Genomic DNA, 14,473 nt, shown 5'->3' with positions numbered 1-14,473 from the left:
ACTAATAATAATAATAATAATATAACAACAACAATGCTACTACTACTACTACTACTACTACTAATAATAATAATAATAATAACACTACTACTACTACTACTACTACTACTACTAGTACTACTAATACTACTACTACTACTAATAATAATAATAATAATATAACAACAACAATGCTACTACTACTCCCACTCTTACTACTACTAATACTACTACTACTACTACTACTACTAAAACTAATACTACTACTACTACTACTACTACTACTACTACTACTAGTAGTAGTAGTAGTACTACTAATAATAATACTAATAACACTAATAATAATAATGTTATTACTCTGCTGGAAGGCTGATAGTTCCTGGTTGGTCAGGCGTAGTTTTTTCTGTTCATCCTCCAGGGTGCGCTGTTTCCCAATGAGGTCAACTCTCTGGACATCTTTAGCTTTGGCCTGCTGCTGAAGCTTGATGACTTCATTCATCAGGAACTGGGTTAACCCTTCATGACCCTCCTCCACTACAAACAACACACACACATGCAGTGAGACAACCGTCAAAACTCTCCACAACTCCACATAGTCTGTTTTCCTGTTTACACAGATGATGGTTATAGTAACAGATGATGGTTATAGTAACAGAACGATTATAGTAACAGAATGGTTATAGTAACAGAACTATTATAGTAACAGAATGGTTATAGTAACATAATGGTTATAGTAACAGAACTATTAGAGTAACAGAATGGTTATAGTAACAGAATGGTTATAGTAACAGAACGATTATAGTAACAGAATGGTTATAGTAACAGAATGGTTATAGTAACAGATGGTGGTTATAGTAACAGAATGGTTATAGTAACAGATGATGGTTATAGTAACAGAATGGTTATAGTAACATAATGGTTATAGTAACAGAATGGTTATAGTAACAGAATGGTTATAGTAACAGATGATGGTTATAGTAACAGAATGGTTATAGTAACAGAATGGTTATAGTAACAGAATGGTTATAGTAACAGATGATGGTTATAGTAACAGAATGGTTATAGTAACAGATGATGGTTATAGTAACAGATGGTGGTTATAGTAACAGAATGGTTATAGTAACATAATGGTTATAGTAACAGAACTATTATAGTAACAGAATGGTTATAGTAACAGAATGGTTATAGTAACAGAATGGTTATAGTAACAGATGATGGTTATAGTAACAGAATGGTTATAGTAACATAATGGTTATAGTAACAGAATGGTTATAGTAACAGAATGGTTATAGTAACAGATGATGGTTATAGTAACAGAATGGTTATAGTAACAGATGGTGGTTATAGTAACAGAATGGTTATAGTAACATAATGGTTATAGTAACAGAACTATTATAGTAACAGAATGGTTATAGTAACAGAATGGTTATAGTAACAGAACGATTATAGTAACAGAATGGTTATAGTAACAGAATGGTTATAGTAACAGATGGTGGTTATAGTAACAGAATGGTTATAGTAACAGAATGGTTATAGAAACAGATGGTGGTTATAGTAACAGAATGGTTATAGTAACAGAATGGTTATAGTAACAGAATGGTTATAGTAACAGAATGGTTATAGTAACAGAATGGATATAGTAACAGAATGGTTATAGTAACAGAATGGTTATAGTAACAGATGATGGTTATAGTAACAGAATGGTTATAGTAACAGATGGTGGTTATAGTAACAGATGATGGTTATAGTAACAGAATGGTTATAGTAACAGATGGTGGTTATAGTAACAGAATGGTTATAGTAATAGAATGGTTATAGTAACAGAATGGTTATAGCAACAGATGATGGTTATAGTAACAGAATGGTTATAGTAACAGAATGGTTATAGTAACAGATGATGGTTATAGTAACAGAATGGTTATAGTACAGATGATGGTTATAGTAACAGAATGGTTATAGTACAGATGATGGTTATAGTAACAGAATGGTTATAGTAACAGAATGGTTATAGTAACAGATGATGGTTATAGTAACAGAATGGTTATAGTAACAGATGATGGTTATAGTAACAGAAGGTGGTTATAGTAACAGAAGGTGGTTATAGTAACAGAATGGTTATAGTAACAGAATGGTTATAGTAACAGAATGGTTATAGTAACAGAATGGTTATAGTAACAGAATGGTTATAGTAACAGAATAGTTATAGTAACAGATGATGGTTATAGTAACAGAATGGTTATAGTAACAGATGGTGTTTATAGTAACAGAATGGTTATAGTACAGATGGTGGTTATAGTAACAGATGATGGTTATAGTAACAGAATGGTTATAGTAACAGATGGTGTTTATAGTAACAGAATGGTTATAGTAACAGATGGTGTTTATAGTAACAGAATGGTTATAGTAACAGATGGTGTTTATAGTAACAGAACCGGTTCCGGTTGGAGCGAGTGGTCGCATCTGCACTTCGCTCCCGCGGGTAGTATAACTTTTTAATTATATTTCATTATAGCACAACGGTTTGATTTGTCTAATCTTAGCAATTTCTTCTCAGCTAGCTACATAGCCGTCTTTGTATCAAAGATAATTGCGTAATTATCGTATTTCGTCGTCCTAACGTAGTCTTCACTAGCCAGCTAGCTAACGTCCGATGATTAGCTGCACTGGAGAAACTATTACACTCAACTGAACGACTTGAGTAGTGTAGTGTTAGCTAGCTACATAGCTGTCTTTGCTGTCTTCGTATCATCGTATCCAAGATAGTTGTGTTGTTTAGGTTTAGAGTGTGTAGTCTTAGAGTGATTATCTTAATTTACCGAGGTTAGCTAGCCAGCTATTTGTCGTCCTTAACGTAGGTGACTCTGCTAGCTAGCCAACGCTAGCCAACGTCTTCTGTATAGAACTCAACAACCCGGTCGCATTCACAGGTAGTATCACATTTTCACTTCATTTCATTACAGTACAACGGTTTGATTTGTTTGATCGTAGCTAGCTACATAGCTAGCTACATAGCCGTCTTTGTATCAAAGATAATTGTGTAGTCTAGAGCGATTTTCTAGGTTCGCTAGCCAGCTATTGTCGTTCTTTTAACGCAACGTAACGTAAACAACACTGCTAGCTAGCCAGCTAGCCCCGAATAGCAACACTGCAGAAACTATTACACTCAACGGAACGACTTGATTAGTGTAGTGTCAACAACGCACCCACTGCCAGCTGGCCTACTTCAGCAGTACTGTATCATTTTAATCATTTTAGTCAATAAGATTCTTGCTACGTAGCTTAACTTTCTGAACATTCGAGACGTGTAGTCCACTTGTCATTCCAATCTCCTTTGCATTAGCGTAGCCTCTTCTGTAGCCTGTCAACCATGTGTCTGTTTATCCCTGTTCTCTCCTCTCTGCACAGACCATACAAACGCTCCTCACCGCGTGGCCGCGGCCACCCTACTCTGGTGGTCCCAGCGCGCACGACCCACGTGGAGTTCCAGGTCTCCGGTAGCCTCTGGAACTGCCAATCTGCGGTCAACAAGGCAGAGTTCATCTCAGCCTATGCCTCCCTCCAGTCCCTCGACTTCTTGGCACTGACGGAAACATGGATCACCACAGACAACACTGCTACTCCTACTGCTCTCTCTTCGTCCGCCCACGTGTTCTCGCACACCCCGAGAGCGTCTGGTCAGCGGGGTGGTGGCACCGGGATCCTCATCTCTCCCAAGTGGTCATTCTCTCTTTCTCCCCTTACCCATCTGTCTATCGCCTCCTTTGAATTCCATGCTGTCACAGTTACTAGCCCTTTCAAGCTTAACATCCTTATCATTTATCGCCATCCAGGTTCCCTCGGAGAGTTCATCAATGAGCTTGATGCCTTGATAAGCTCCTTTCCTGAGGACGGCTCACCTCTCACAGTTCTGGGCGACTTTAACCTCCCCACGTCTACCTTTGACTCTTTCCTCTCTGCCTCCTTCTTTCCACTCCTCTCCTCTTTTGACCTCACCCTCTCACCTTCCCCCTACTCACAAGGCAGGCAATACGCTCGACCTCATCTTTACTAGATGCTGTTCTTCCACTAACCTCATTGCAACTCCCCTCCAAGTCTCCGACCACTGCCTTGTATCCTTTTCCCTCTCGCTCTCATCCAACACCTCCCACACTGCCCCTACTCGGATGGTATCGCGCCGTCCCAACCTTCGCTCTCTCTCCCCCGCTACTCTCTCCTCTTCCATCCTATCATCTCTTCCCTCCGCTCAAACCTTCTCCCACCTATCTCCTGATTCTGCCTCCTCAACCCTCCTCTCCTCCCTCTCTGCATCCCTTGACTCTCTATGTCCCCTATCCTCCAGGCCGGCTCGGTCCTCCCCTCCCGCTCCGTGGCTCGATGACTCATTGCGAGCTCACAGAACAGGGCTCCGGGCAGCCGAGCGGAAATGGAGGAAAACTCGCCTCCCTGCGGACCTGGCATCCTTTCACTCCCTCCTCTCTACATTTTCCTCCTCTGTCTCTGCTGCTAAAGCCACTTTCTACCACTCTAAATTCCAAGCATCTGCCTCTAACCCTAGGAAGCTCTTTGCCACCTTCTCCTCCCTCCTGAATCCTCCTCCCCTCCCCCCTCCTCCCTCTCTGCAGATGACTTCGTCAACCATTTTGAAAAGAAGGTCGACGACATCCGATCCTCGTTTGCTAAGTCAAACGACACCGCTGGTTCTGCTCACACTGCCCTACCCTGTGCTCTGAACTCTTTCTCCCCTCTCTCTCCTGATGAAATCTCGCGTCTTGTGACGGCCGGCCGCCCAACAACCTGCCCGCTTGACCCTATCCCCTCCTCTCTTCTCCAGACCATTTCCGGAGACCTTCTCCCTTACCTCACCTCGCTCATCAACTCATCCCTGACCGCTGGCTACGTCCCTTCCGTCTTCAAGAGAGCGAGAGTTGCACCCCTTCTGAAAAAACCTACACTCGATCCCTCCGATGTCAACAATTACAGACCAGTATCCCTTCTTTCTTTTCTCTCCAAAACTCTTGAACGTGCCGTCCTTGGCCAGCTCTCCCGCTATCTCTCTCTGAATGACCTTCTTGATCCAAATCAGTCAGGTTTCAAGACTAGTCATTCAACTGAGACTGCTCTCCTCTGTATCACGGAGGCGCTGCGCACTGCTAAAGCTAACTCTCTCTCCTCTGCTCTCATCCTTCTAGATCTATCGGCTGCCTTCGATACTGTGAACCATCAGATCCTCCTCTCCACCCTCTCCGAGTTGGGCATCTCCGGTGCGGCCCACGCTTGGATTGCGTCCTACCTGACAGGTCGCTCCTACCAGGTGGCGTGGCGAGAATCTGTCTCCTCACCACGCGCTCTCACCACTGGTGTCCCCAGGGCTCTGTTCTTGGCCCTCTCCTATTCTCGCTATACACCAAGTCACTTGGCTCTGTCATAACCTCACATGGTCTCTCTTATCATTGCTATGCAGACGACACACAATTAATCTTCTCCTTTCCCCCTTCTGATGACCAGGTGGCGAATCGCATCTCTGCATGTCTGGCAGACATATCAGTGTGGATGACGGATCACCACCTCAAGCTGAACCTCGGCAAGACGGAGCTGCTCTTCCTCCCGGGGAAGGACTGCCCATTCCATGATCTCGCCATCACGGTTGACAACTCCATTGTGTCCTCCTCCCAGAGCGCCAAGAACCTTGGCGTGATCCTGGCCAACACCCTGTCGTTCTCAACCAACATCAAGGCGGTGGCCCGTTCCTGTAGGTTCATGCTCTACAACATCCGCAGAGTACGACCCTGCCTCACACAGGAAGCGGCGCAGGTCCTAATCCAGGCACTTGTCATCTCCCGTCTGGATTACTGCAACTCGCTGTTGGCTGGGCTCCCGGCCTGTGCCATTAAACCCCTTCAACTCATCCAGAACGCCGCAGCCCGTCTGGTGTTCAACCTTCCCAAGTTCTCTCACGTCACCCCGCTCCTCCGTTCTCTCCACTGGCTTCCAGTTGAAGCTCGCATCCGCTACAAGACCATGGTGCTTGCCTACGGAGCTGTGAGGGGAACGGCACCTCAGTACCTCCAGGCTCTGATCAGGCCCTACACCCAAACAAGGGCACTGCGTTCATCCACCTCTGGCCTGCTCGCCTCCCTACCACTGAGGAAGTACAGCTCACGCTCAGCCCAGTCAAAACTGTTCGCTGCCCTGGCCCCCCAATGGTGGAACAAACTCCCTCACGACGCCAGGACAGCGGAGTCAATCACCACCTTCCGGAGACACCTGAAACCCCACCTCTTTAAGGAATACCTAGGATAGGATAAGTAATCCCTCTCACCCCCCCTTAAGTTTTAGATGCACTATTGTAAAGTGACTGTTCCACTGGATGTCATAAGATGAATGCACCAATTTGTAAGTTGCTCTGGATAAGAGCGTCTGCTAAATGACTTAAATGTAAATGTAAATGTAAATGTAGAATGGTTATAGTAACAGATGGTGTTTATAGTAACAGAATGGTTATAGTAACAGATGATGGTTATAGTAACAGAATGGTTATAGTAACAGAATGGTTATAGTAACAGATGGTGTTTATAGTAACAGAATGGTTATAGTAACAGATGGTGTTTATAGTAACAGAATGGTTATAGTAACAGATGATGGTTATAGTAACAGAATGGTTATAGTAACAGAATGGTTATAGTAACAGATGGTGTTTATAGTAACAGAATGGTTATAGTAACAGAATGGTTATAGTAACAGAATGGTTATAGTAACAGATGATGGTTATAGTAACAGATGGTGGTTATAGTAACAGAATGGTTATAGTAACAGATGATGGTTATAGTAACAGAATGGTTATAGTAACAGAATGGTTATAGTAACAGATGATGGTTATAGTAACAGATGTTTATAGTAACAGAATGGTTATAGTAACAGATGATGGTTATAGTAACAGAATGGTTATAGTAACATAATGGTTATAGTCACAGATGATGGTTATAGTAACAGAATATAGTAACAGATGATGGTTATAGTAACAGATGGTGGTTATAGTAACAGAATGGTTATAGTACAGATGATGGTTATAGTAACAGAATGGTTATAGTAACAGAATGGTTATAGTAACAGATGGTGTTTATAGTAACAGAATGGTTATAGTAACAGAATGGTTATAGTAACAGAATGGTTATAGTAACAGAATGGTTATAGTAACAGAATGGTGGTTATAGTAACAGAATGGTTATAGTAACAGAATGGTTATAGTAACAGAATGGTGGTTATAGTAACAGAATGGTGATGATGGTTATAGTAACAGAATGGTTATAGTAACAGAATGGTTATAGTAACAGAATGGTTATAGTAACAGAATGGTTATAGTAACAGAATGGTTATAGTAGCAGAATGGTTATAGTAGCAGAATGGTTATAGTAACAGAATGGTTATAGTAACAGAATGGTTATAGTAACAGATGATGGTTATAGTAACAGATGGTGGTTATAGTAACAGAATGGTTATAGTAACAGATGGTTATAGTAACAGAATGGTTATAGTCACAGATGATGGTTATAGTAACAGATGATGGTTATAGTAACAGATGGTGGTTATAGTAACAAAATGGTTATAGTAACAGAATGGTTATAGTAACAGAATAGTTATAGTAACAAAATGGTTATAGTAACAGAAAGGTTATAGTAACAGATGATGGTTATAGTAACAGAATGGTGGTTATAGTAACAGATGGTGGTTATAGTAACAGAATGGTGGTTATAGTAACAGATGATGGTTATAGTAACAGATGGTGGTTATAGTAACAGAATGGTTATAGTAACAGAATGGTTATAGTAACAGAATAGTTATAGTAACAAAATGGTTATAGTAACAGAATGGTTATAGTAACCGAATGGTTATAGTAACAGAATGGTGGTTATAGTAACAGAATGGTTATAGTAACAGAATGGTTATAGTAACAGATGATGGTTATCGTAACAGATGGTGGTTATAGTAACAGAATGGTTATAGTAACAGATGATGGTTATAGTAACAGAATGGTTATAGTAACAGAATGGTTATAGTAACAGAATGGTTATAGTAACCGAATGGTTATAGTAACATAATGGTTATAGTAACAGATGATGGTTATAGTAACAGATGATGGTTATAGTAACAGAATGGTTATAGTACAGATGATGGTTATAGTAACAGATGATGGTTATAGTAACATAATGGTTATAGTAACAGAATGGTTATAGTAACAGAATGGTTATAGTAACAGATGGTGGTTATAGTAACAGATGGTGGTTATAGTAACAGAATGGTTATAATAACAGATGGTTATAATAACAGATGGTGGTTATAGTAACAGATGGTGGTTATAGTAACAGATGGTGGTTATAGTAACAGATGGTGGTTATAGTAACATATGGTGGTTATAGTAACAGATGGTGGTTATAGTAACAGATGGTGGTTATAGTAACAGATGGTGGTTATAGTAACAGATGGTGGTTATAGTAACAGATGGTGGTTATAGTAACAGATGGTTATAATAACAGATGGTGGTTATAATAACAGAATGGTGGTTATAGTAACATATGGTGGTTATAGTAACAGATGGTGGTTATAGTAACAGATGGTGGTTATAGTAACAGATGGTGGTTATAGTAACAGATGGTTATAATAACAGATGGTGGTTATAGTAACAGATGGTTATAGTAACAGATGGTGGTTATAGTAACAGATGGTTATAATAACAGATGGTGGTTATAGTAACAGATGGTGGTTATAGTAACAGATGGTGGTTATAGTAACAGATGGTGGTTATAGTAACAGATGGTGGTTATAGTAACAGAATGGTTATAGTAACAGAATAGTTATAGTAACAGATGGTGGTTATAATAACAGAATGGTGGTTATAGTAACAGAATGGTGGTTATAGTAACAGATGGTGGTTATAGTAACAGAATGGTTATAGTAACAGAATAGTTATAGTAACAGATGGTGGTTATAATAACAGAATGGTTATAGTAACAGAATGGTTATAGTCACAGATGGTGGTTATAGTAACAGAATGGTTATAGTAACAGAATAGTTATAGTAACAGATGGTGGTTATAATAACAGAATGGTTATAGTAACAGAATGGTTATAGTCACAGATGGTGGTTATAGTAACAGAATGGTTATAGTAACAGATGATGGTTATAGTAACAGATGGTGGTTATAGTAACAGAATGGTTATAGTAACAGAATAGTTATAGTAACAGATGGTGGTTATAATAACAGAATGGTTATAGTAACAGAATGGTTATAGTCACAGATGGTGGTTATAGTAACAGATGATGGTTATAGTAACAGAATGGTTATAGTAACAGAATAGTTATAGTAACAGATGGTGGTTATAATAACAGAATGGTTATAGTAACAGAATGGTTATAGTCACAGATGGTGGTTATAGTAACAGAATGGTTATAGTAACAGATGATGGTTATAGTAACAGATGGTGGTTATAGTAACAGAATGGTTATAGTAACATAATAGTTATAGTAACAGAATGGTTATAGTAACAGATGGTGGTTATAATAACAGAATGGTGGTTATAGTAACAGAATGGTTATAGTAACAGATGATGGTTATAGTAACAGATGATGGTTATAGTAACAGAATGGTTATAGTAACAGATGGTGGTTATAGTAACAGATGGTGGTTATAATAACAGAATGGTTATAGTAACAGATGATTATAATAACATAATGGTTATAGTAACAGATGGTTATAATAACAGATAGTGGTTATAGTAACAGATGATGGTTATAGTAACAGAATGGTTATAGTAACAGAATGGTGGTTATAGTAACAGATGATGGTTATAGTAACAGATGATGGTTATAGTAACAGATGATGGTTATAGTAACAGATGATGGTTATAGTAACAGATGATGGTTATAGTAACAGAATGGTTATAATAACAGAATGGTTATAGTAACAGATGGTGGTTATAGTAACAGAATGGTTATAGTAACAGAATGGTTATAGTAACAGATGGTGGTTATAGTAACAGATGATGGTTATAGTAACAGATGATGGTTATAGTAACAGAATGGTTATAGTAACAGAATGGTTATAGTAACAGATGATGGTTATAGTAACAGATGGTGGTTATAGTAACAGAATGGTTATAGTAACAGATATATATAATAATAATAATATATGCCATTTATAGTAACAGATACATTCTACGTATGGGTGGTTATACCCTGGCGTTACAGCGCCATGCTCTAAACAGATGGTGGTTATAGTAACAGATGATGGTTATAGTAACAGATGATGGTTATAGTAACAGATGATCTGTTATAGTAACAGATGATGGTTATAGTAACAGAATAGTTATAGTAACAGATGGTGGTTATAGTAACAGAATGGTTATAGTAACAGATGATGGTTATAGTAACAGAATGGTTATAGTAACAGATGGTGTTTATAGTAACAGAATGGTTATAGTAACAGATGGTGGTTATAGTAACAGATGATGGTTATAGTAACAGAATGGTTATAGTAACAGAATGGTTATAGTAACAGATGATGGTTATAGTAACAGATGGTGGTTATAGTAACAGATGATGGTTATAGTAACAGAATGGTTATAGTAACAGATGGTGGTTTTGGTAACAGAATGGTTATAGTAACAGAATGGTTATAGTAACAGATGGTGGTTATAGTAACAGATGATGGTTATAGTAACAGAATGGTTATAGTAATAGAATGGTTATAGTAACAGAATGGTTATAGTAACAGAATGGTTATAGTAACAGAATGGTTATAGTAACAGATGGTGGTTATAGTAACAGAATGGTTATAGTAACAGAATGGTTATAGTAACAGAATGGTTATAGTAACAGATGGTGGTTATAGTAACAGAATGGTTATAGTAACAGAATGGTTATAGTAACAGATGGTGGTTATGGTAACAGAATGGTTATAATAACAGAATGGTTATAGTAACAGATGGTGGTTATAGTAACATAATGGTTATAGTAACAGAATGGTTATAGTAACAGAATGGTTATAGTAACAGATGATGGTTATAGTAACAGATGATGTTTATAGTAACAGATGATGGTTATAGTAACAGAATGGTTATAGTAACAGAATGGTTATAGTAACAGAATGGTTATAGTAACAGATGGTGGTTATAGTAACAGAATGGTTATAGTAACAGATGATGGTTATAGTAACAGAATGGTTATAGTAACAGAATGGTTATAGTAACAGAATAGTTATAGTAACAGATGGTGGTTATAGTAACAGATGATGGTTATAGTAACAGAATGGTTATAGTAACAGAATGGTTATAGTAACAGAATGGTGGTTATAGTAACAGAATGGTTATAGTAACAGATGATGGTTATAGTAACAGATGATGGTTATAGTAACAGAATGGTTATAGTAACAGATGGTGGTTATAGTAACAGATGGTGGTTATAATAACAGAATGGTTATAGTAACAGATGATTATAATAACATAATGGTTATAGTAACAGATGGTTATAATAACAGATAGTGGTTATAGTAACAGATGATGGTTATAGTAACAGAATGGTTATAGTAACAGAATGGTGGTTATAGTAACAGATGGTGGTTATAGTAACAGATGATGGTTATAGTAACAGATGATGGTTATAGTAACAGATGATGGTTATAGTAACAGAATGGTTATAATAACAGAATGGTTATAGTAACAGATGGTGGTTATGGTAACAGAATGGTTATAGTAACAGAATGGTTATAGTAACAGATGGTATAGTAACAGATGATGGTTATAGTAACAGATGATGGTTATAGTAACAGAATGGTTATAGTAACAGAATGGTTATAGTAACAGATGTGGTTATAGTAACAGATGGTGGTTATAGTAACAGAATGGTTATAGTAACAGATGATATAATAATAATAATCTGTTACTATGGTTATAGTAACAGATGATGGTTATAGTAACAGAATATGTTATAGTAACAGATGGTGGTTATAGTAACAGATGATGGTTATAGTAACAGATGATGGTTATAGTAACAGAATGGTTATAGTAACAGATGATGGTTATAGTAACAGAATGGTTATAGTAACAGATGGTGGTTATAGTAACAGAATGGTTATAGTAACAGATGATGGTTATAGTAACAGAATGGTTATAGTAACAGATGGTTATAGTAACAGAATGGTTATAGTAACAGATGGTGGTTATAGTAACAGATGATGGTTATAGTAACAGAATGGTTATAGTAACAGAATGGTTATAGTAACAGATGATGGTTATAGTAACAGATGGTGGTTATAGTAACAGATGATGGTTATAGTAACAGAATGGTTATAGTAACAGATGGTGGTTTTGGTAACAGAATGGTTATAGTAACAGAATGGTTATAGTAACAGATGGTGGTTATAGTAACAGATGATGGTTATAGTAACAGAATGGTTATAGTAATAGAATGGTTATAGTAACAGAATGGTTATAGTAACAGAATGGTTATAGTAACAGAATGGTTATAGTAACAGATGGTGGTTATAGTAACAGAATGGTTATAGTAACAGAATGGTTATAGTAACAGAATGGTTATAGTAACAGATGGTGGTTATGGTAACAGAATGGTTATAATAACAGAATGGTTATAGTAACAGATGGTGGTTATGGTAACAGAATGGTTATAATAACAGAATGGTTATAGTAACAGATGGTGGTTATAGTAACATAATGGTTATAGTAACAGAATGGTTATAGTAACAGAATGGTTATAGTAACAGATGATGGTTATAGTAACAGATGATGTTTATAGTAACAGATGATGGTTATAGTAACAGAATGGTTATAGTAACAGAATGGTTATAGTAACAGAATGGTTATAGTAACAGATGGTGGTTATAGTAACAGAATGGTTATAGTAACAGATGATGGTTATAGTAACAGAATGGTTATAGTAACAGAATGGTTATAGTAACAGAATAGTTATAGTAACAGATGGTGGTTATAGTAACAGATGATGGTTATAGTAACAGAATGGTTATAGTAACAGAATGGTTATAGTAACAGATGGTGGTTATAGTAACAGAATGGTTATAGTAACAGATGATGGTTATAGTAACAGAATGGTTATAGTAACAGAATGGTTATAGTAACAGAATAGTTATAGTAACAGATGGTGGTTATAGTAACAGATGATGGTTATAGTAACAGATGATGGTTATAGTAACAGATGGTGGTTATAGTAACAGAATGGTTATAGTAACAGATGATGGTTATAGTAACAGATGGTGGTTATAGTAACAGATGATGGTTATAGTAACAGATGGTGGTTATAGTAACAGAGTGGTTATAGTGACAGATGATAGATATAAAAGTGCATGTGTCTTTGTGTCTGTGTGTGCACGTGCGTGAGTGTGTCTGTGTGTGCGCGTGCGTGTCTGTCTGTGTGTGCACGTGCGTGTGTGTGTGTCTTACCAACGATAGTGGAGAAGCGTCTGGTGGGCTCCTTGCCAGTCACCAGCTTGTACAGGTCAGGATAATAGAACTCCAGACTCTCCAGAAAAACCACATAACCTCGCTCTCCTTTACCATGAAGAATGTCTAACAGACAGACGACACTACACACACACACACACACACACACACACACACACACACACACACACACACACACACACACACACACACACACACACACACACACACACACACACACACACACACACACACACACACACACACACACACACACACACACACACACACACACACACACACACACACACACACACACACACACACACACACACACACACACACACACACACACACACACACACACACACACACACACACACACACACACACACACACGTCCAGGGGAGAAAGTAGATTTAATTTATTGTTATGCCTTGTAATGTGTAATCTGATTGATAACACAGACACACCCTCTTCCTTTATAGACACACCCCCCTGCTTTATAGACACACCCACCGCTCTCTAGACACACCCTCCTGCTTTATAGCCCCACCTCCTGCTTCATAGACACACCCTCCTCCATTATAGACACACCCTCCTGCTCTATAGACACACCCTCCTGCTTTATAGCCCCACCTCTTGCTTTACAAACACACAAACACACCACGTGCCTACCTGCTTACCTGGTACTTCCTGTATATAGCCATGTTATTACCTGGTACTTCCTGTATATAGCCATGTTATTACCTGGTACTTCCTGTATATAACCATGTTATTACCTGGTACTTCCTGTATATAACCATGTTATTACCTGGTACTTCCTGTCTATAGCCATGTTATTACTTGGTACTTCCTGTCTATAGCCATGTTATTACCTGGTACTTCCTGTATATAACCATGTTATTACCTGGTACTTCCTGTATATAGCCATGTTATTACCTGGTACTTCCTGTATATAGCCATGCTATTACCTGGTACTCCCTGTCTATAGCCATGTTATTACCTGGTACTTCCTGTATATAACC

The 14,473-nt window shown here is 38.1% G+C and overlaps 1 protein-coding gene across 1 annotated transcript in view; it reads right to left on the bottom strand.

The window, feature by feature from the left end:
* card11 (caspase recruitment domain family, member 11) overlaps window positions 1-14,473 on the bottom strand; it is a 173,422-nt gene that overhangs the window by 110,762 nt on the left and 48,187 nt on the right. The window contains exons 4-5 of the mRNA XM_046333844.1: window positions 13,446-13,571; window positions 337-513 (exon numbers count right to left, since the gene is read on the bottom strand). Of these exons, the coding sequence (XP_046189800.1) occupies window positions 337-513; window positions 13,446-13,571 (303 nt within the window). The remainder of the gene's footprint in view (window positions 1-336; window positions 514-13,445; window positions 13,572-14,473) is intronic.

Source organism: Oncorhynchus gorbuscha, unplaced genomic scaffold (genome assembly GCF_021184085.1).
Source record: "Oncorhynchus gorbuscha isolate QuinsamMale2020 ecotype Even-year unplaced genomic scaffold, OgorEven_v1.0 Un_scaffold_537, whole genome shotgun sequence".
NCBI classification, from domain to species: Eukaryota; Metazoa; Chordata; class Actinopteri; order Salmoniformes; family Salmonidae; genus Oncorhynchus; species Oncorhynchus gorbuscha.
Note: the sequence above shows the minus strand (reverse complement) of the source record. Positions and strands in the feature narration are given on the sequence as shown.